Source organism: Ictidomys tridecemlineatus (assembly GCF_052094955.1).
Source record: "Ictidomys tridecemlineatus isolate mIctTri1 chromosome 12 unlocalized genomic scaffold, mIctTri1.hap1 SUPER_12_unloc_6, whole genome shotgun sequence".
NCBI lineage: Eukaryota > Metazoa > Chordata > Mammalia > Rodentia > Sciuridae > Ictidomys > Ictidomys tridecemlineatus.
The window spans coordinates 469,382-492,897 of NW_027520964.1; the positions used below are offsets into that span (position 1 = coordinate 469,382).

General features: G+C 44.9%; 1 protein-coding gene across 3 annotated transcripts; it reads right to left on the reverse strand.

The window, feature by feature from the left end:
• Positions 1-1,943: 1,943 nt before the first annotated feature.
• Positions 1,944-22,408, reverse strand: LOC144372347 (mitoregulin-like). 3 transcript variants are annotated; one of them, XM_078035734.1, is made up of 8 exons: positions 22,204-22,408; positions 18,995-19,065; positions 11,380-12,763; positions 8,045-8,205; positions 6,253-6,338; positions 5,755-5,967; positions 3,663-3,832; positions 1,944-3,018 (listed from the first exon to the last, which is right to left on the reverse strand). In XM_078035734.1, exon 1 carries the CDS (start codon positions 22,380-22,382, stop codon positions 22,212-22,214), a length of 171 nt encoding a protein of 56 aa, XP_077891860.1. In that variant the 5' UTR covers positions 22,383-22,408; the 3' UTR covers positions 1,944-3,018; positions 3,663-3,832; positions 5,755-5,967; positions 6,253-6,338; positions 8,045-8,205; positions 11,380-12,763; positions 18,995-19,065; positions 22,204-22,211. The 3 variants fall into 3 exon arrangements, 2 of the variants coding, with proteins under 2 accessions (XP_077891860.1, XP_077891861.1); XR_013432363.1 differs by lacking the exons at positions 18,995-19,065; positions 22,204-22,408 and having other exon boundaries at positions 11,380-11,479; positions 12,259-12,929; XM_078035735.1 differs by lacking the exon at positions 11,380-12,763.
• Positions 22,409-23,516: the final 1,108 nt, after the last annotated feature.

Here is a 23,516-nt window from a genome sequence, read left to right on the forward strand (position 1 = left end):
GCTCCAATCAGCATGGAGAGCACTGTCATTCCAGGTGGCTAACAACAGCCCTGGACCCCAGAAAGGAACCCACACTCAAGATTAACGTCCGAGTGTGCGTGTCCTCGAGGAAATGAGGTCTCCTGATCCCAGGTGCAAAGGGGTAAGTCCTCTAACTCCAGGAGCCATGAAGGGACATCTGAGTTTCCCTTGTCCTTCTTTCCCTCTCTGAACCCATGGTGTCCTCACACTAACCACAGTTAGGACCCTGGCCTCATTCCCCAGTTGGGATCATTAGACTCCATAAAGGACAGTCTCTAAGATGCTCAGTAAACCACCACCCTCTGCACAACCCATAACCCTATTCACCCAAGAGGCAAGAGGATTTCTATTCAGGAAAACCAGGAAAGGGAGAGCCTTTCTCAAGGACACAAGGACATTAGTGAGTGAGGGAGTGATTAATGGATGGAGAACTATTTCCACCACCAACTTCCAGGAGCATATATGGCCCTTTGGGCACAGGTACGGACCCTTTTTTTCCAATCAAGTTTTTCAGAGAAGTGAGGCTGCCTTCTAGATGGCACCTCCACACTAAGGGGGTCTCCTACTTCTTCCACATGTATATATTGCAACGGGCCTCCCACTGTGCATCTGAGAACATTCTGTGGGCATCTGTAGCCTTTCAAGACCCCAGAAACCATGCGGGCACCCCAGCACCAGCAGAGCATTTGTGCACATCACAACAATCACCCCGGGTGAGAACTCTCCATTCCACTCTGTACTATGCCCTGCCATCTGTACTGATCAGTCCAACCCCTCTCCTTCCTGTTTCTTGATTATACTACCATGGTTCCCACACATGGATGCCAGGGTGCTTGTGGACCCCCAACCATTTGGGTTCCAGGAACAAATGCCACAGTGGAATGTGTTTGCGAACTTCTGGATGACAGGAAGTCCCACCCTCCAGGGTTTCATCTTCAATGTAATGAGTGCAGAGGGAGCCAGGAGGGCTCTGTCAGGTAGAGAGGTGGGAGCTGATGGAGCCTCAACTAAGTGCCCAGGACTCTGGGTTCAGAGCTGGTGTTATGTGGAATTGTTGAGAGATGTGACGAAAACCCAGCCCACTGTATGCAGAGACAGCAGATGCCCTCACGTGGTCAGGCTGCTGTGCTTCTCAGAGCCCCAAGATGTTCCACAGGTGTGGAGGTGGGGAACCCACGTGCCAGCCCAGGCTGCTCCTGAGCACCTCTACCTGGATTCGAAGCACGTGACTCTGCATCAGAGTCATCACATCAATGTATCCAGGCCCCCCACCCCAAAAGTTCTCTCAGAGACACTGAAGTTCAACTGGCTCTGGATTTGCCCTTTTCTCTGGGATTCTGGCGGCCCATTAATTAGGAGGTCACAACAATTCTCAGCACACAGGCTGAGCCTACTGAGATCCCAGGAGTATCCAGGCATTGCTTCTATTTATAGTCCATCATGACCCACGACACTGTGGACACGTATTGCACTCACTAAAGAAACCACCAGGCCCAGGGCCTTCGTGCCACTGGCCTGCAGAGATCTGGAGGAGCAAGCAACCTATAGGCTGCGTGGAACCAAAGACCCTAGATCCTGAGATCTGAGCTGGACACACAGCTCATGTGCACACAGTCACCACTGTCACTGAGAGTGCAATTGAAACACCCGCAGAGTTAGCAGTGGACCTGGTATGCCCACGAGTGAGGGTAATCTGCATTTCTTGAAAATGATCGTGTCCAGAGAAAGGCAAATTTTGTAGGATTTCACTTATCTCAGATTCTCAATTATCAGGTTCATAAAAAGTAAATACCATGTTCTTTTCCTAGGCCTCAAGGGCACTAGAATTCAGCATTGATGGCAAGAGTATGTCCACGTGAGTTCTGGAGATGCATGGTGGTGACGCCTATACACCAACATGAACATGCTTAATGCCACTCAACTGTGTACTCCAAAATGGTTTAATTACAAAACGGATGTTTGGTGTCAATTACCACAATGTAAACACTTGGGAGACTGCTGATTGACTTATCTTAGCATAGTTTGTGTTGTATTGACACTGGGTAATTCATAGCACAGATTTTATTTCTCAAACTTGGGAGGCTGGAAGACCAAGACCGGGGGCCAACTTGTAAGAACGTTCTTGTTGTGTCCTCCTGGGGAAGCAGGTGAAAGAGGGACAAGGGCTGATTTGAGAAGCCCTTTCCCAGGGAAGGAGAATCCATGGCCTAAGCACGTCTTCAAGTTCCCACCCACTAACACATCATAATGCAGAGACAGAATAGAATGACAGCCCATGCTCCCCAGAACATCCCAACTTTTGGCATGAGTCCATTTCTGCAACATTTCACAAGTCATGATTTTGGATAAGACAAGAGTTAAGCTGAACACATGGGGAGCGGGCTCCCTTCTCGTCTGCTGCTTGCAGTGTTGCAGGTGGCCTTACAAGCCATCACTGAGGTTCTGCACAACAGCTCCGACTGCCCCCCATCACATCCCCATGAGGCTGACTCACACACAAGTCCTGAACACTCCCAAGCCCAGAAACCAGAAATGTTACAAGAAATCCAAGGGAGATTTGTTCAAAGTCAGCCCAAAACACCTGTCCACACAGGCTCAAGTCTCTTACAAAAGTGCCCGAGTATTTGCATTAAAACCCTGCATATCTTCTTCCTGTAGCACTTCCATTATCTCCAGATGACTTCTGACACCTAATACAATGAAAGGGCAGTGTGATTCTCTGTAACACTGTAAGATCCAGGAAACAATGAGGAGAGAAGTATCTGTCCAGAGAGACACAACTCCTTTCCTAATAGTTTGGATTTCCAGCTGGTGGGGATCATGGATGCAGAAGAATGGGTGCAGGGCCAACTGCACTTTCTTGCTTTGCATTGAGGGGAGGAAACACTGCAGCCAGGATGAGGGCTTCTAGGAGCTGATATCCTTCAATTCAACATCTGGACACATCTGACCTTCAGGCTGGAAGACTTTCTAGCAGGGGATCCAAGGACTTGCCTACTGTGGAAGGAATCCAAAAGAATAACTTACTTTAAAGGACATCAAAGAGGTTCAGGAGGGAGGGAGCCAACCCAATTGTCTAGACCACTTTTAGAGGTCAGGGGGTGGGTTCCAATGCAAAACACCTCAGTCCCATGGAGAATTCTGCAGTGTGTTGGTGATTAAGGAGAATGTGTGAATCCAGGGGTCACTAGGTCCTCTCAGCCATAAGGAGGGAACCTGCCATAAAGGAACTAGGACAAGGGTGCGAGGAATGCTCACTGGGGGGAGATCTGAAGGAAGGAAAGTGTACTCATTAGAAAAGTGTCCCCTGAAAATTCTTAGCCAGCCAAAAGTCGTGCGAACTTGTGTGGAAAAAGAGTCTTTGCACAGTGATGAAGCTAAGAGCTCACATGATGGAACACGGCATCAACTGGGACCAAATCCAATTTCTGATATTCTTGTAGGAAGAGGAGAGTCTGGACCCAGAGACCAGGGAGACTTGGGGATACAGCCTAAGTGAGGATGGAGTCAGGAGGGGATGCCCATATGGGAACCACAGATCGTGGGCAGCAGTAGGAGAGTGGGAAGGGCTGGGAGAGTTGGGGGGACAGTCCCCTTGAAACTTGGGAGGGGTTATGGAACTGGGACAGCCCAACACCTACTGTGATGAGCCTCTGGAGCTCAACGGAAGACACATCCTCTGTTGTCGGCCACCCAGTTGACAGAGTTTGGTTGCAGCAGCCTAGGACCCAGCTGAAGGTCTGAGCATGTTGGCCATGCAGGTTGGATCTGGACCGCAGACACCCTCATCAGAGACTGTAGGGTCTCAGCCCTGAGGCAAGACAAGCACCAAGTCAGGCCAGGTGGGGAAACGGCTAGGCACACACTCTGGTGCCTGTGTTACTGGGAGCACTTCTGATCCCAATTCCCTGATCTGCTGCCAACACAGGCTACAGAGGAGGGTACAGGGACACAGACCACGGATCTGCCCACTCAGTGGGCCCAGGCCAACACCACACCCAGCAGCCTCGTGCCATGCCCAGTGAGTCTCGAAGCGGCCCCCTCTTCCCATCCTGAGAGCTCTTCCCTTCCTCATGTGCCACTAGCTCCCTACTGTCTCTGGCAATATCTACTCTGTGAGATGACAACATTCGTGGGTACTGCTCTCTCATCCTAGGACAGTGTAGTCCCACACACCCTGATGAAATGGGCCACCTGGAGGCTGGACCTGGAGGTTGTTGAGGCTGAATGGCAGGTATGGTCCTCTGGCACTTTATTATTTAAGTTAAAAAAACAAAAACAAAAACAAAAAACGGGTTTTGGTGCTCAAAAATGTTTGATTTGCATATTCTCATCCCCTAACCCCAATATTTTCATTATTTATTCACATATGAAATCTTACTAGTAGAAAGTTAATTTCATATTATACAAAGTTGATTGAAATAACATTAGTATAAATAATCAATCACCATACTTTCAATTTTTGTTCTGCTTTCCTGTTAGAAACCACTTGGATACAAGAGAACAGAGGACAGACTCATGGAAATGCTTGAAATGACAAGAAGCTCCCACTCAAGCTCAGCATTCAGTCCTGGACAGGGTAAGACCAGGCCACTTTGACATCTGTTCCAAAGAGTCTACCACGCAGAATCCTCTGACTGATCCCTGACTGAGCCATAGGAACTGGCTAGAAAAGCCTTCACATCCTCAATACATTCTTCACTTCAGAATACTTGACAACCATTGATATCCATCTCTCGTTACTTTGTTCCCCAGCCAACCATTCTTCAACAAATTCAAAGGAGCAACTCATGCAAGCACACAGAAAGGGATGTTCACTACACACATCCATGTGTGAAAAAGACAACTGGTATTTCTTGTTTGGGCTATTTCAAATGAAATCCCTTCTGCATGACCTCCACAAACCAAAGGAAAATATTTGTGAAATTCCCACATAGAAGACAAGATACACTTGCCAAGGAGGCAGTGCCAAGAATTTTGACACTCCAAATGTAGTGTGTGTGTTTAGAAGGCAGTCACAGTTACCATGAGAGAGTCCCATGAAATCTATCAGGAAGATCCATGGTCTAGCCCAACCATGCAAGTGATGTGACCATGAAAGAGTCACTTAGTCTTAGCAACCATCATGACTAACCACTAGGTCAATGAATAAAGTCCTCAGGTGTCAAGCTACAAAATGTGGGATGAGCAAGGATGAGGATGGGTGGGAGAAGTCTCCAACTCTAACACAATTAGGGAAGGCTGTGCCTCCCCTCAACTGGCTGGGAGGCTGGGATCCTGCCACAGAGAGGGATTCCAAACCTCACATCTCCTGACCCACCCAGGCCAGAAGACCAGGTAGAGTCCAAGGATCCTGGGGTGGCCCAATGGCTATAAAGGTCAAAAGGAACTAGGGATCTGCCTGAACCCTCAATCCCCTACTCTGAGCAGGGCTGCATGAAGAGGCCAGAGGCCATCCACAGCAATCTGCCTTTACAGGAAAATGGAGAGACTCCAGGCTGCCTCTGGCTCACTGAATCAAGGTGGTGTTTTCATAAAGCAAGCCCACTTCCTCACATTTGACCAGCAGCTCATGCGCTGACAGCACAATGGCTGGCTTGACTCAGGCCCTGAGAAATGAAATAGAAAATTCATAGCAAATCCATCTTTAGCTCTTCCACATCATCAGGAGCTCTGATTCAATTCCATCAACAAAGGGGTCTCAAATGGTGTCTAAACATGCTGGGGACTCACCTCTGTGTGGAACTCTTCAGGAAAAAGGGGATCAAATCTCATGAAGCAATTCTTCTCTCTTCTAGCCCATGGGCAATGCAAGGAACCTGCATGATACCTGAGGCTCACTTCTCTCTTCTCATGTCTTCTGGAAAGGATTCATGAATGCTTCCTTCAAGGTGAAGCAGAAGCCTGCACTCCCAGCTGCACAGAGTGTTTGAGGGCACTGTCTCCCTTAAAACCCAAGAAGAAAAAACAGGTTATTAAAGAGGCATATGGAGTAGAGTACATGATCAATGATCCCTCCTCCCTGGAGCCTTCCACATGACTATCTTCCACATTTACAGAGCAATGCTTGGCCATTCTCAAAGACCAGGAGACCATGATGCTCATCACCAGGAAGTCAATAAGGAACATGAAGAGAGCAGCATGGATTGCAGAAGGTGGCACACCAAGGATCTTCAGCACAGCTGCTAGAACACAAGAGCTTAACTTCAGTATTGACTTTCTGCCACCTACCAAGTATGATGTTAGTGTCAACCAGAACATGCAGACATCCAAGTAGCAGCTGACACCCTGCATCCATTCACAGAAGTGGGCAACATCTGCATTGGAACAAGAAAGTATCTTATCCTTAGTCATAAAAATCATCAGAAACAAAATGGATGCAAATCTTCTCATTTCACTATTATGTAGCTGTTTGAATTCCCGATTAAATAATACCTCCTCCAAAATAAAAAGTATCTATGACTTTTAAACTCTATGGTCTTTACTTAATATTTATGTATGCTATATCCCTGCCTAATGCTCTTTGAGAAAGGAGCACATAGAATTGGATCTTTGAAAATTTCACATTTCCTGATAAATATTACTGCCTATGTCAGGCATGGCGAAGTGAAAGGTGAGACTTTGGCTACTCAAACACGATGTTGTGGGATTGGTGACCCTGACTCATAGACAGCATGTGGGTTCTATGAAAGCTAGGGAGGAACGAAGGGGTAACGAAGATGATTGAACAGATGATCTCAGGGGATACTGGCGGATAAGCAAAAACTGAAGAACATGTTCCAGATAACCATTGGTATTTGGGCTCCTGAGCCTAGACCTCTTTTTAAAAAAGGTGCAGACAAGCAGTGTTCATATACAGATTGTCTACCATTTAAAAGTGGATACTTTCAATGGCATCTAGTTACACATCTGATAAAATGGTTTGCCAACTTATGGATTTCATTCTAACAACAAAAAAAAAACAACCACAGACAATGAGACATATAAAGATAAAACCTTGTCTTCACCAGGACGCCTAGAAATAGGTTTTATTTGGCTCAGGCAAATACCTTTCAATAGAATTTCTGATTTCTGAATGAACCCATTCAATTTTATACTGCACAGATCACAAGGTTTTCTTTACAGAATATTCTGTTCTTTTTAAAGCCTCACATAGAAAATATCTCAAAGGAAATATGAGGGGAATGACCCAAAGTGATGCAGATTTATTACAAAATGCCTAAGATCCTGAGGATATATTTTGGCTCAGCCCATTATATTGCTTCATTATTTTATTATTTTGTAAGTAATAAAATGTAACTTCATGTTGGATAATATATTCAAGCCATGAAAATATCATCCAACATCATTCTTCCCATTAGCCCAATTTCTCTGCATGCTCACTTACTCTTTAGGAATTTTCCTAATTATTTGAAGGTTCTAGAGGACCTGTTAGACTCCTAATGGACAAACCATCCAACATACTCCAGAGAATGTACGAGTGCCATAAGAAGAAAATAAGGTCAGCCTACAGCAATGGGCAGCTGCCTGCCCTAAGCTGGGAGGAGCCCTGGCCATGGCACCAGGGCTGCTGGGCAGCAGAAGCCTCCACAGCCCTGCAGGGAGCCTGGAGCACAGCTCTGCAGAACCATGCTCAGCCCAGGACAGATGCACATGAGTTCCCATCACAGGCTAGAGTGTGACAGTCCCAGGTGCATGCCTGTCATGTCAGCTACCAGGGAGGCTGAGGAAGAGGAACCTTTGAGGTCAGCCTTGGCAATTAGACCTTGTGGCCAAGGGGGGAAAATTACAAGGGTCTCTGAGGGTGTAGCTCAGGAAGGTCACTTGCCTAACAGGCTCAAGGACCTGGGTTCAATCCCCAGAACCACACATACACCAAAAAGTGACCTTGGAACATGATTTAAAATGATGGGTCAGGTACACAGAAGGAAACAGGAGAGGGTTTTTAAACCAGGACTTAAAACAAAATCCACAGGTGCGACAGGAAAACAAAAGGACACAGAGTCAGTGAGACCTGAAATACCTGGGCGGGTCTGTCTTTTAAACCGCCTCCTGCTCCCCAGGTCACCTGGGGTCCTCAGTTGCCCTCCCCTCTCCAGGGGGCCTGCGGGTCAGGCCACCTCTTCTCCTCTGAGGTCCATGGCGCAGGCACACTGCTGAGGCCACCGCATCCTGAACAGGACCCTGCAAATCAAAACCCACCCAGCTGTGACCAGCAGCTCCGCCAAGGAAAAGCCCTCAGGTGAGAACCAGGACAGAGGGGTCGGGTGGTGGGCGCTGTGGGGACCGCCCTGGCTGCTCCAGGGGACAGGTAACCCGGGACACCTCCTGTCTCCTGGGAGCAGAGACATGGCTGAGCCAAGGTGGAGCTGGTAGGCAGGGCAGGTGGGGCTGGACGTGGATGCTCCTTGGAAAGAGAGGGGAGGGCTGCAGGTGCCACACTCGCTCCCTTCTCTCTGTAGGTAGCAGGATGGGTGGCGAGGATGCCCAGTTGGGTCAGTCCTGCCTTTGCCCCTCCAGGTGCTCAGGCAGGGCAGCCACATCCTAAACTTCACATCCAGCCCCTGACCTTGACCTACGTACACCGCAGCCCATGTTCCACGACTTTGGAAAGGCCTAGGGCCTCTGGCTTCACTGCCATGGCCTGCTGTCGGTGAGCCAGCCTGAGCCTGTCCCTGGGTCACACCAGCAGGGTGCCCAAATTCACCCTTAGCATCACCAGGGGCGCACACGGCAGGATCCCGCCATGTGCAGAGGCAATGCCAGGACAGCCCAAGTCTGAGTAAGTGGCAGGGGCGGCAGCAGCAGGGCGCCTGAGAGGCATGCTCTGATACTAAAGGTCTGGGTGCCCATGTGCGCTACACTCAAGCGAGAGCCTCAGTCCCTGAGATTGGGGACAAGGACCCAGGGCCCTTCTTAGTAAGCCAACACACAGAAGAGTGCTCCTAGTTTCATCCACCCCCTGCACCACAGTCAAACCTGACCTTGAGATGGTGAAGGGACCTAAAAGCTAGTATCTGGAGCCACAGAAACTGCCGGAAGCGCTGTGCTGACAGGGCTGTGTGGGTGCCCTGGGGTCCGAGAGGAGCAGCTGGCAGCAGCAGCAAGAGGGAGAACTAGGCCCCATGGGATCCCGCTGGCCCCTGACAAAGACCCCTACTGTGCTGCTTCTCCTCACACTGGGGAAAAAAACCACAATTTTCTGAGGAAAGATTTGCCAAAAAAGGGCCACGAATATCCAGGAAAAGAAAAAAAAAGGCGAGGCAGGTAAGAAGAGAGATTAATCCCCAGGAGCACGTTATTAACACTTACTGAAAGACTCAACACCCGTGTGTGATGACAAGCACCTGTCAGCTCTGGAGAAGGAACAGGGGATATTTAAAGCAAGGCCCTGACCCAGGGGCGGAAGCCACCACTCAGTCTGCTTCCCCTGCTGCTCCCCAACCTGCATCAGGCTCACCGTCTCGTTTCCCCTGTGTGACCTGGAGGAAGGCCCTCTCATCCCTCCAATCGGTTAACATCTGTTTTAAATTCCTCAATCCTCTTCATTTGAACAAATTTCAGGAAATGGCACCATGTATCTACCTGATGTGCACTGACATTTATTTGGATATAAAATAATTATGATATAGATAATTATGGCCAGCACCATTGTGTTTCCCTATAGCCAGGGACTATAAATATGGACTAAGTGTTTCATATACTTGATGTCAATTAAACCTCATTACAGCTGGAGGGAATTGATATTGCTATTATCCCCATTTTAAAGAGGCAGCCACTGAAACCCTGAGAGAAGGTTACATGACTACAGGGGATCCAGTGAGAACTGGAAGCTCTGGGATCTCCCCAGGAAAAGGCAAATGAAACCATGGTGAGAAACTGCTGTTCCCTTTTTAAACTGGTCTAAACAGAAAAATCATACGATATGCTGCGAAGAACACGAAATCACTGAAACCTGTGCACAGTGAGGGTGAGAGGGTCAATGGCACAGGCGTTCAGGGAAGCAGCCAGACCAACAACAGATGTAACAGCAAACCCTCTGCTAGGCAGTCCTACATGAGATGTAGGTAGCCTCACGTCCACACACGCAGAAACGTGTATGCAAATATTTAGAGCAGGTTTATTTATAGTTACCCAAACCTAGAAAAACCCAAATGACCACCAACTAGAGGATGATAAACACATGGTGGCATGTCCATCAAATGCAGCAGTTACCATACAGAATGAACAGGAACAAATCACTAACAAAGGCAACAGCGCGGACGAGCCTCGGATGTATGATGGTCCAAGACGCCAGACTCAGAGGCTGCAGGCCACAGGCCGCATGAATCCACCTACGGCATCTGGGAAAGGCAAAAGTGCTGGGGAAGAAAACTGAGGAGTGCTTCCCTGAGTCCGGAGCTGGGAGCTGACCACAGAGGGACACAAAAGAACCTTTGAGAGCAAAGGGAATATTCTTTGGATTGTGGTGATTGTCACATGATCGGTACATTTGTCAAAACTCCAGGAACTGCAATCATAAGTTTTACTGCATGCAAGTCAAACCTAAATAAACCTAACATTAAAAAAAAAAAAAAAAAGTTCATACTGTAGTAACTTGGCCACATCAGTGTTTATAGCAGCTCAATTCACAGTAGCCAAGCTACGGAACCAACCTAGGTGCCCTTCAACAGATGAATGGATGAAGAAAATGTGGTATCTATACACACAAGAGAGCATTACTTAGCCTAAAGAAGAAAGAAACTATAGCATTTGCCAATAAATGGATGGAACTGGAGATTATCATGCTAAGTGAAATATGCTAGTCAGTCCCCAAAAACCAAAGGCCAAATGTTCTCTCTGATATGCAGATACTAATGCACAATAAGGGGAGGGGAGGGAAGAAGAAAAGTTCATTGGATTAGACAAAGAGTATGAGTGGGAGGGAGAGGGGCTGGAAATAGAAAAGACAGCAGAATGAGTGGGACGTCACTTTCCTGTGTTCATATATGAACCCACGACCAGTGGAACTCCATACTATGTACAACCACAAGAATGGGAAGTCGCACACCATGTAAGTAGGATATGTCAAAATACATTCTCCTGTCCTATAAAACCAAAAAGAACAAGTAAAAAAAGATTTCCCTGAAGATAGGCCCAGGCATTGGTAAGTTTCATTTGTTCAAAAGTAGTTGAAGGATTTATTACCAAGTCTGTCACTTGAGCTTTATTATTTTTCTATTTCTCTTCTGCTCTTTGGCAAAAATAATTAATGGGGGCAAAAGTAACTGACAAGAGAAAGCCAAGCAGGGGAGACCCAAGGCAGATGCGACCTGGGGCCGAGTGCCCCACGGGCAGTGCCCAGGAAGCCGGACGCACCTGAGTATGCTCCGTGACCTTTGGGTGAGAGACCTCAGTTTCACCAGGAGTTGAGGCTGCCTCCGCATGGTCATCATCTGCTGGAAAACACTGCCTTGTGCTGTCAAAACAGAAACAGACCCATAGCTGTCAGAGCTGGGAACGGGCGTTTGGTAAGACTATTAAGTGACAGGTCAGCACAACTGTGGTTACAGCAGGCAGGAGGCGCCCACATCCCTCCAGCTGTCAGAAGAGACCTGGCGGTGACAGCAACCTGGGGCCTCCCTACACCACCCCCGGCCACTAGGGCAGATAGCCGCAGCAGCACGCAGGGAATGGGGGAAGGGCACATGCGGCCCCAGGAAGAAGCACCTGCACCCCAAACCCCAACTCCTTCCTGTTCCAAGGAGGAGAGAGCCTGGCACTGGTGCAGCAGCCAGGGTTGGTGTCCTGGACCACACAAGGACGGGAGGGCTGAGGCGTGCGAGGGGGCTCCAGCTGCCAGCCCACAGCTCCCCGAGGGAGGGCCCATCTGTGCTGCCCTCCACTCCCTTCCCTGGTGTCCCCTGGCCAACAGACATATTGACGGGTGCTCCATCCTCCTGGAGGGTGGCTGGAGGGTGAGGTGGCATGCATGTCACGATTTCAATGCCTACACGCCCTGACCCTGAAATGGGCCATCTCTGAGGAAGCCGGCTTCACTCACTCTGTACCTGCCACAGCATCAGCTCAGCGTTCAGCGACAGAACTAACGCAGGGCCCCATTTCTCACGATTTTCAACATTATAGTCTTATATGTGCTACCAAAATAACAATCACTGAGATAAAAATGACTAAGATCACATCACCAAATGGCACATCTTAAAACATGAGAATCCAAGTAGAAACTGTCATGCTTACTGGAATATGGCTGCCTTCTCTGAAGCCTCTGCCATTTGTTTCATCTTTAAGGAAAAGGAGGTACCACGGTTTGGATCTGAGGTGTTCCCCAAAGGCCCACAAATTAAAGGCCTGGTCACCGGCCTGTGGCACTAAGGGAGAAGGTGTGGGACCTTTAAGAGATGAGGCCTTATGGGAGGAGGCTAGGACACTGGTCAATTGAAGATACTGGACCCTAACCCTTCCTGTGAGTCCTGGCAACCATGAGATGAACAGGCCTCCTCTGCCATGTGCTCCCACCATGATGTCACAGGCTCAAAGAAACGGCCAAGCAATCATGGACGGAAACCCGTGAAGCAAAATAAACCTCTTTCTTCTGAAGTTGATTATCTCAGGTACGTTGTCACAGTGACGGAAAGCTGACAGAAGGCAGCGCACCACTGCAGTACCTCTTCTGGACACTGAAGGGTCCACTTCAACACCTTTTTCATAAGGAGTGCCACCATTCAAGAAGAGCTCGTAAGTTCTGTGAAGGAATAACATACTATGATGGCTGTGCATGGCGGGCATTCCGGAGACACCCCAACCAGAAGTGAAACATTTTTAGCACAAATGTATTCATTCTAATTATGTCTCATTGATGGATGAGAATGACAGTGTTGACCCTTCCATGGGGTGTCATCTCAGCAAAGAGACTCTGTCCCAAGCATCAATACAGGAAATGTACTTATATGAAAATGAGAAAGATTTTTGTTATTAAGATGGGCCTGGGGCTGTAGCTCAGTGGTAGAGCACTTGCCTTGCACACGTGAGGCACTGGGTTCGGTCCTCAGCACCACATAAAAATAAACAAATAAAAATAAAGATGTTTTGACTTGAATGACTTGTTAATAGCAAGTAATTATTGTTTTTAAATGTGTTGAATCAATATTTGAAATTAAGCCATTATGAATTTATATGATTTTTAAAATAAAACAGTAACACAGATCGTTGTAAAATGGGGGATGGGGTCGTGGCTTGGAGGTAGAACACTTGCCTAGCATGCGTGAGGCACTGGGTTCGATCCTCAGCACCACATAAAATAAAAAATAAAAATATTGTGTCTACCTATAACTAAAAAATAAATATTTAAGAAAAATGTTGGAATGGCATAGACAGGACACGTAAAATGAGAAAAATTCCTCTGTCCTTCCCCCTAGTTCAGTAAGTCTCCTACCCTGTCTGTCACCCACCCTGTGACTCCCTGTGCCTCACAATACACATCAGAATGCTTCCCTATCGACCAGCTCCACCTTCTAGGAAATAACTGGGACCTCACTTTGCCAAGGTGGAATTTTGGATGTTTCCTTATTTTTTTCTTCTAAGTATAAGTGAAAACCCTGAACATATTTTTTAAAGAATCATAAGAAACTTGAGCTTCTGTATTCACTCCTGATAATGGGGCGCCCCTCCTGCTCCAGCTAGGATGAGGCTAGAAACTAGGGTTCAGTGGTAAGGAGGCTGTGCAGGGCATGTTATCCAAGTTAATCCTCACCAGGAGCTTGTGGGGTAGGAATTATTCCCCCAGATTAAAGGTGGGGGGAATTTGGATACTGTGGCGCATACCTCCTGTTATACAGGCAGTGTGAGACCCAGCACCCTGAGTTTCCGTAATGACAAATTTAGAATCTTGATCACCATACTCCCTACTGCTTGTCCATCTGTAGCCCTCTGTGAATGTCCTGTTTATATCCTAGACTTAGATCTTTATTTTCCCCATTTAAAAATTCATATGAGCTGTAAAAACCACATGTAAACCACATGTAAAAACCTTTGTACCCATTGTTTTAGATGATCCAAGGGGCGCTCCAAGGCCCTGGGCAGGAAAACCAGGCTCAGAAATGTCAGGGACCTGGGGCCTCAGTCTCCTGAGTCTAAAATGAGCAGGGGCTCTGGGTTCTAAGACACCTCCCCAGCTCTACAGTTGCCAAGGCCAAGGAACTGGACATGAGACACAACTGACCCCCACCACAGCTGTGTAAGTCTCCCAACAAGCCCGACTCCAGGCAGAGAAAATAAGGTTCTAAAAAGAACCACAGTGGATCCCTGGGAGGGCAGCAGGGAGGGCAGGTGGGCACCCGGACTCCGAGGAGGCACTCGGACTAGTGGCAATAGCAGTGGCTGCCTCTTCTTGCCACTGCCACTGCACACCCCTTTTGAACAGGCTCTCGGGACAGGTACAATGCTTTGGGCTACAGAGACAGCTCATATATCTCAGTTTAAGTCTCAGACATCCAGAGAAGAGATACAAAAAATGACCAAAAATGGGGTACAACTGATGATAGCGGAGTTTTCCTTCTTTTTCTTGATACTAAGGATTGAATCCAGGAGCACTGAACCACAGAGCCACATCCCCGCCCTTTTCTGCATTTTATTTAGAGACAGGGTGTCCCTGAGTTGCTTGGAGACTCACTAAGTTGCTCAGGCTGCCTCTGAACTCATGATCCTCCTGCCCCAGCCTCCTAAGGCACTGAGATCACAGGTGTGTGCCGTGGCACCCAGAGGAGTTTTCAAACATCAAATCTGTTTTTAGTATTCGGAGTCCTGGCTTTTCTCTTACTCTCTGAAAAGTGACTTCTTTGTTACTGGAGCTGTTTTTCTCTTACAGATGTGAGTGAAATGACATAAAGTAACATAAAAGGGAAATGGGGTAGGAGTCAAAAGTCCTTTGTGAAATGGGCAGAAAAAGAGAAATGGCAACATGAAACTGGTTGACCCTGCCAGGTGCCTGCCCCAAACCCTCCTCTGGCTTCCTCTATCCTGTGACCTGCCCTGTGTTGGCACCTCTGTTCTCAGCCTCCACTGCAGGTGGTGGAGGGACACTTGGGCTGGCCAACAGAACATAAAAGAGCATGCTCAGGATGCCCCCTGCCCCCAGCCTCTACAGCAAGGCATTAAGAAACCCCCTCCCCTTCCTGCTCTTAAATACTGCCCCCTAAGGACTTTGCAATTCTGAGGACAGACATCATCAACAAGCTGAGGCTGGCAGAATAGACAGAATGTCACCAACCGCTGGTCTTGGGACATCAGGAGCCACTGACCTACCCGGGAGAATCTAGCAGCATAGTTTTGTCAGATGACACTTAGTAAAGCTGCTTATTTTGACAGATGTCCTGTTGAATGAAAAAACTCAGAAATCTCACTTGAGAGCCAGAGTGCAAAATGATTTTTTTATAATACACAATCCAAGAAAATAATTATAATTATCTCCTTCACATCTATAAAATTATCAAATCCTCAAACAGCCCAGATACTTAAGATTCCTGGTTCAGGATAAAAACTAAGCACACACCCATCTTCGCTGCCTCCTGAAACCGAACAAAAAATGACTAAAGTGTTTTCGAACGTAATAACCCCAAACAGAAAAGAATGGGAAAGGATCATGGGCCAGCAAGAGAGGGCAACAAATTTCTGCTGCATGGAAAAAACAGAATCATGTTCTTTTATCAAGTGACACTCTAATCAAGTGTCACACAGGCACAAGGGACACCCGGCAGAACACTCCAGGATCATGAAAGTCTGTCTAGGATGCACATGGGTGCACATTTAGGGAAATCAATCTTAAAGCCATCAGGGGTCTTTGTATTACTCGGGGAAAGAGCAAAGATTCTCATTAAGTTTACATTTAGTTAAGGCTCTTTTGTAATAAAGGTAGTAACTTTTAAAGTTTATTTACAGAAGTCCTCAGCCTGTTAGCTCTCTTCTCTTATCTCACCTTTGTTTTCCTTCTGAACCAGAATATTCTTCTTAAAATATAAAAATAATAATAATAAATGATTTGGGGAGAATCATAATTACTAAAGAACTTTCCAGCACACCTATTCCTGCACTGAAGGCTCCTCAGACTAAAGGCTGGTTCCTGACCCCATGATGAGCCCTGTCCACCTGCAAAGAACTTGATTTGCATTCAGCATATGGTGCTAACAGGAAAGACACCAAGATATGCCACAGTGGAAGAACCCGAGAAAGGGCTCTAGAATAATCAACCCAGGCTCACATTCTCAAATAAAAATGAATAGCAAAGGGCCACCAGACTAAATAAAGAAAACCAGTAACATAAGGATAAAATGTAAAATTTATAAATAAATAAATAGGAATCCGAGCACCAAGGAAGCAAAGACAATTCAAAGAACAGAAGAAAACTTAAAAACAAACCTAAGCATGGAAGGAGAAAATCTGAAAGCAGGAATATGATACTTAAAAAAAAAAAAAAAAGATTGAAAACAAGAAAAAACACTAGTAAATGAACAAGATGATCAGTAAATTAAACATTCATAGAAGTTATAAAAATTTGTGATAGTGTTTTATTTGGAATGTCTGATGGACTTAATTGTGGCTGCTACACAAAATACTGTCAGTATTTGTTACCCAATCCTCAATTACAATTCCATTTAGAAGGGAAAAAAAAAAAGTCAAGAGAAACTCCCAGGCATAAGAAAAAGACAAGCAACAAAAGTATTCATGAGAGGTTTAGAAACCTAGACAATCTATCCAAGATATTCAATACCCGACTCAAAGATGTTTCAGAAAAAATAGATAAATGGAAGTAAAGAAGTAATCTTTAGTAAAATAAAATTTCCCAGAGCTCATGAGAAATATATGAGTTTTCAAAGTGAAACTATCCACTTGGGGCTAAACAGATAAAAACAATGCCAAAATATACTCTGCTAAAATTTCAAAACACCAAGGCTGAAAAGTCAACAGGCTAATTATTAAGGAACGATAATTGGACTTACCAGCATCACTGCATGCAAAGAAAACTCAACAATGCCTTCAAAAGTTTTAGTAGCTATTATTTTAAATTCTATAACCAGCTAACTATTCATCAAACATAAGGGCAAAATGACATTTTCAGACTTGCAAACATCAGTGTGAATTTTTAAGGGACTGTGAAGGGATCATTTTATTCACACGCTAACTATGGCTTAAAAATACTTATTATTGCCAGGCGGAGTGTCACACATCTACAATCCCAGCAACTCTAGAGGCTGAGGAGGAGGATTGAAAGTCTGAGGCCAGCCAGGGCAACTTAACAAGACTTTGTCACAGAAGAAAAAAATAAAAAGACCAGGGATGTAACCATGTGGCAAAGGGGCCTGGGTTCAATCTCTTCTCCCCATAAACACTTAATATTTTTTATTTAGAAAGAGAGAGAGAGAGAGAGAGAGAGAGAGAGAGAGAGAATATGAATTTTTAATATTTATTTTTTAGTTTTTGGTGGACACAACATCTTTATTTTATTTTTATGTGGTGTTGAGGATCCAACCCAGCGCACCAGGCATGCCAGGCGAGCATGCTACCACTTGAGCCACATCCCCAGGCCCAAAGCTTAATATTTTTTAAAAGAAAATTCAAAACTTAGCTTTCCCCAGGGCTTCAAATATAGTCTGTATATATTATTTTGTTTTTAAATCTAGCAAAGCAAGCACGATTACCTTTATTATTTTCTTCACTATTATTAATTAACTTAATTTGAAATAATTCCTTAAACAAACAATCCTGCCAATAATGGTAAATTAAATTCCATTTGACATTTTAAAAATTATTTATATTTTACTTTGCCTTAAGGCACTTTGAATTGCTGGCTTAAGTAAAACTTTTCCAAATACTTCTAATAAATAATTTAAGTTAATAGAATGAATCTCATGCTCTTTTCTTTTCTTCCCCATGGTCTTATTACTTAAGTATTTACTATTTATCTCCTGGTGCCCCTTTTCATGTTCTTCTGAATGCTATAAACTCTTCAAATACCCCCAAATTTGCAGATTTACTTAATGATGTTCTGAACTTAATGCAAAAGTGTTAACAGTCTAGTTCAGTTTAGTTCGTTATCTCTATTTAATGTTAAAATTTCCCAGAGATTAAAACCAGAAACTACTTACTCATATAGAGAACACAGTATCTTTTCAAGAAAATTAAAGGTCATTATCCCAAGCAAAGACAAATTGCTTCTAGCAAGATTTCTGATCATTTCTGGGCTACATGAGCCAAGGGCCTAGGGTAATTCTGCGTGAGCCACCACAGTGCATTCTGAGCAGATTTTAGTTGCTGCACAATAGCAACAAGCCCACAACCACTAGGTGTAGCTAGTTCCTTCTAGACCTTCATGACATCACCCTGCAATCCTTCCATTTGGTTGTAATGGACTAAACCTGCACCTCTGAGGTTCTCAAGTGCTCTCCCTTGCTTCAGGAATTCTGCATTTCTTAGCCACCTTAAAACATTTACATAGGCTCCCAACTTTAGTGTCTTAAAGCCAAGTAATGCTAGATGCATTAACTAACTGCTGTGAGCCTTGATTTTCTTATTTATGTTAATAAGTACCTTATGGTATTATTGAAAAAAATTTAAGAAAAAGTTTGAGGAGTACAGACTATAATGCCCGGCACATACAGGGTATAAAATAAATGAAGGGTACTTCTTTTTAATATTTACTATTCTTTATTTGATCTTATCATTTCAAATTAAGACCAGGTAGATTTAGATAATGATAGGAAATATTTAAAAGTACATTTTAGAAAATCTTATTCACTGTTACCTCAATATTATCTACCATTATTATTTTGTCTTTCGGGTGAAACAGAGATAAATAAAAAGAAAAAGCAAGAAAGGAAGGGAAAGAGGGCAAGAAAGTCTCAAACAACTTCTGTGCCTTAAATCCAACTCATTGAGATATAAGCTTAGTCCCGAGAAAACCCAATAATTGAGCATACTTTACCTTTGGTAAATATCTCGACTTTTATTAGGTTCTGCTTCTTTCAATCAGCTCTCAGAAAGCAGACTATCAACCTATGGCAAACGGAGACAGTTTAAAACATCATATTAAGTTATGGTTCTTACATTTCAGTTTTGTCTATTTACTTTTCTCCCCTTATGAAATAAACACTTTTAGGCATACAATAAAGTCGAAAGAATTTTATAGCAAATACCTATATGCCACTACCTCGATTCTACTGTTCACATTTTACCCTACTTAGTCTATCTATCCATCAACCCACTTTATTTTTATGCATTTTGAAGTCAACTGCAGTCACCAATACATTGCCCCCTAAATAATGTGCTATAGGTACCACTAAGAGAGCTGAATATTTGATGTAAAACATACAAAGACATGCACAAACCTAAAAGGTATATCTGCTGCATTTTGACAAACGTGTGTTTATAACTGAAACCTCATAGAAGAACTCCAATGTCCTTTCTAGTAAATTCCATCCCATTCCTCCTGAGACAAACTTGTCTTGATTTTTGTCCACCCTAAATTTTGCCTGCTCTTGAACTTTTACATAAATGAACTTGTACAGTATGAACTCTTGTCTACATGAACCATGTAATGTTATGCTTCCACACTATTGTATCATAAGTTTATTCCTTATTACCAAATAGTATTCATTGCATCAAATGTTACATGACTTTGTCCTGACTTCCTGTGTTACTAAAGACTACTTGCATCTTTGTCAATGTACCCCTCCAAAAAGGCACATCTTTCTTTGGTTTCTTTTCTGCAGATTATGTGCAAAAGATAAAGTAGATAAAAAAGTAAATTCCACTAGCTTCTTCTCTGTCCTTATTATTTGGCATCCACCTGAGTTATTTACAAAATTCATACACTCAGTGACCCAAATAGAAAGCTGATTCCTTGTCCCATGGATACCATGCTGGAAATTTATTCCACTTTCTTTTTTTCTTTTTTTTTTGAGAGAGAGAGAGAGAGGAAAAAAAATTTAACTTTTTTTTACTTTTCGGGTGAACACAACATCTTTATTTTATTTTTATGTGGTGCTGAGGATCGAACCCAGCGCCCCCAGCGCATGCCAGGTGAGCACATTAGCGCTTGAGCCACATCCCCAGCCCCGACCGTCCACTTTCTTTTCAGGTCTCTTTTGTGGATACAAGAAAGAATGAGCTAATATTATTAAAACATCCTTTCCAGATATTCAAGATATCAAGTGGTTCCTGAATCAATTTTTCCCCAAGTTGAATAATTTTGTAATCATCTTTTATTTTTGCTTTACTAACTGCTTTTATAGTTTACTTTTGAAAAATTTCCTGGTTCTCTTAATGTCCTACTAAATTTAAAATTAAGTGCAGAACCACAGTAACTTACCAGTAAGTAAGTCAATACTCCATCAAGTTTTATTTTTCATTTCTACCAGGAGACAATTTTGCTTTTGCTGTACCACTGTGATTCCAATACAAAGTCATTTAAATATTTATGTGCCAAATTCTTTGGTACATTTTAAATTTTATTTTTTTAAATTCTTTTTAGGTACCAGAGATTGAACTCAGGGGCACATGACCCCAGCCCTATTTTGTATTTTATTTAGAGACAGTCTCACTGAGTTGTATAGCACCTCATTTTTGCTGAGGCTGGCTTTGAAGTCACCATCCTCCTGCCTCAGCCTCCAGAGCTGCTGGGATTACAGGCCTGCATCACCGTGCGTGGCTTATTTTTAACTGATATAAAATAATTTTATTTAGAGTAAAAATCTTGGCAATAGATCCTTTTTACAAAATAAAATTAGCAAACTGATAAAGAATCTAAAAAAAAAAATGAACCTATTAATTGCTATTTACTTTTTTTTTCTCGCAAAGTAATAGACCTGGGATGAAATGGCACACACCTATAATCCCAGCTACTATGGAGGCTAAGGCAGGAGGATCACAAGTTCAAGGCCAGCCTCAATAATTTAGCCAGACTCTGTGTCACAATAAAAAATAAAAAGGGCTAGGGATGTGGCTCAGGGCTAGGGATGTGGCTCAGTGGTGGAGCACTTACATGCCTAGCATGCACAAGGCCCCAGACTTATCCCCAGTACCACAAAAACAAATAAATAATAAAAGAGCTGGGATGTGGCTCAGTGATAGGGCACACCTGGGTTCAATCTCAGTACTGGAAAAAAAAAAGGCATAGGCATTCGGTGTACTTAAAAATGAGAAAAAACACTACTCCCAGCATTCCACCACTGAGATACCATTTCAGCATGTTTTCTTTTATATCTTTTTCATGTACTATATATAGAAAAACGTCATTAAGATACCTTTCATTCCGTTTTGTTTTTGTTAACTTGCCATTTGATCACAAATATTTTCCCTAACACATTAAGATTTTTAACAAAAGTTTAGTAATAGTATTATTATATCCCATCAAAAGTTATTCATTCCCCTATTACTTCTCATTAAAGTGTATCATTTTTTCGATTAAGCAACAATGAGACCAGTACTTTTACTATCTATCAATCTCTGTCCCAACGTTTCATTATTACATAGAGCAGGTTTCAGGAACTCCACTAACCAGCCTGGGTGCATGCACATGGGCTACACCTCCATCACAGTGCTTTCCAGAAAGCTGAACCTGACACCCTGGAGCAGCGAGTCTAGGTGCCAGGCCGGCCACGCCTCCCCCAAGACTGTGAGTGGCCATTTTCACAGTCTTTGGGAGAGTTCATCTCCTTTGCCACTGGTTTATCTTTGAAGTTAACTTTCATGCTGACAACATTTGTGTGTCCTCTAGTTAACGTCCCTGCTCGCCCTCCAGGTCCTGCAGTCCTGACACAGTAGGACTCTTCCTGAGGCTTGGGCCCCAAGAGTGGTGGCTCCAGGGACAGGGACCCCGGAGAGGGCGGGGCGGGCGCGGGTAGGGCAGCTCCAGCACAGCCCTGGGCTGCAGACCCTGCGGCTGGGGGCCGTCAGGGCAGGGGATGCGGACTGTCGTGGTCGGTCGGGGGGTTCCGTGGGTGGCCCGGCCGGGCGCAGCGCGGGCTGGAGCGGGGTTTAGCGCGGGCTGGAGCGGGGTTTGGCGCGGGGAGGTCGCAGTGCGGAGCGTTTGGGTCGGACGCCGGCTCCCAGGGAGTGGGGTCGCTGGGAGGAAAGCGCCGCGGTGCCCCGCGCCCCCTCGCCCACCCCGGGGTGCGCCCGGCCCCACCGTACCTGCTGCTTCAGGCCAGGTCCAGCTTCTTCTGCGTCGTCGCCAGCTTGTCTTGCAGCCTCTGCTTCCTCCAGTCCAGGTTGCGCCTCCTTAGCCGGTTCGCCTCCCAGCCGAGGAGCACTCCGGAGGCGAAAGCCACCAGCATCGACACCTGCAGCGTCCTCTCCGACACGTCCGCCATCGCCGCCGCCCTGCGTGCACCACGGCCTACGGCGCTGCGCGAGGGTCAAGCAATGCCGCGTTCACAGCGGGCGCCGGGCGAAAAGCAGGCGGAGCAGCGGCTTGGGCGGGGCGTCCTGCTGGGTGTGTCAGCAACAGGTCGGCCTTCTCCAGAGACCTTCCCAGCGCTTGGAGAGCCCGTCTGCACCCCTCTGAGCCCTCCACAGTGTCCCATCTATCATTAATCAGATGTTTCCCTGCACTATTAGCTGACATTGGTGTCTTGCCAAGGGTAAGCTCAGCACCTCTTTATTTTTGATCAGCAATAGAATTTGAACCACGTGTGCAACTTAAAATCCTCTGGTAACTCGTTTCTTTCAAAAATAAGTACAAGCAGATAAAATTGTTTTTAATAATATATCTTATCATTTCAACATCAGTTTGGAAATTATTTAAGAGATTTCTGGGTTTGGTATTGTCTTTGAAACTTGGTGTATATCTTTACAATTAACATCACTCATACTGTTTAAACACTGAGTTTTCAGTGGAGATATTTGATCTGTATCTAGTTTTATAAAATTTACAGTTGAAAAAGAAGTCTCATTTACTTACACAAAATTTTTTTTTCTGAAACTGAGTTTACTATGGGTTTTTAAATTAAATTGATCATTAGATTTCTTTAAATTGAAAATGAAGTTCTTAGGGCTGGGCTGGGGCCCAGTGGAAGCGCTCTTGCCCAACATGTGTGAGGCACAGGGTTTGATTCTAAGCACTGCATAAAAAATAAATAAAATAAAGGTCTGTCAACAACCAAAAAAAAAATTTAAAAAGAAAATGAAGTTCTTTTGTCACACTAGCCATGCTATGCCAGAGCTAACAGGAGACAGAATTGTTGAGATGAGGGGCACATACACTTCTAATGATACAGGTCACTGTGATCCCACGTGTGTCCCACTTCCTGGTGTTCAGGCACTTAAGTGTGCAGATCCAGAGACTTGCTTCTAACTAATAGAATAAAGCAAAGGTGATACGGTGTCACCTGTGATTGCTTTATGTTACATTGAAGACTTTCCTTACAGCTTGATGAAGAGGGTGGAAGTGTTGAAGGAGTTGACATCAAAGAACTGTGAGTGACCCCTGGGAATGGCGGGGTGCT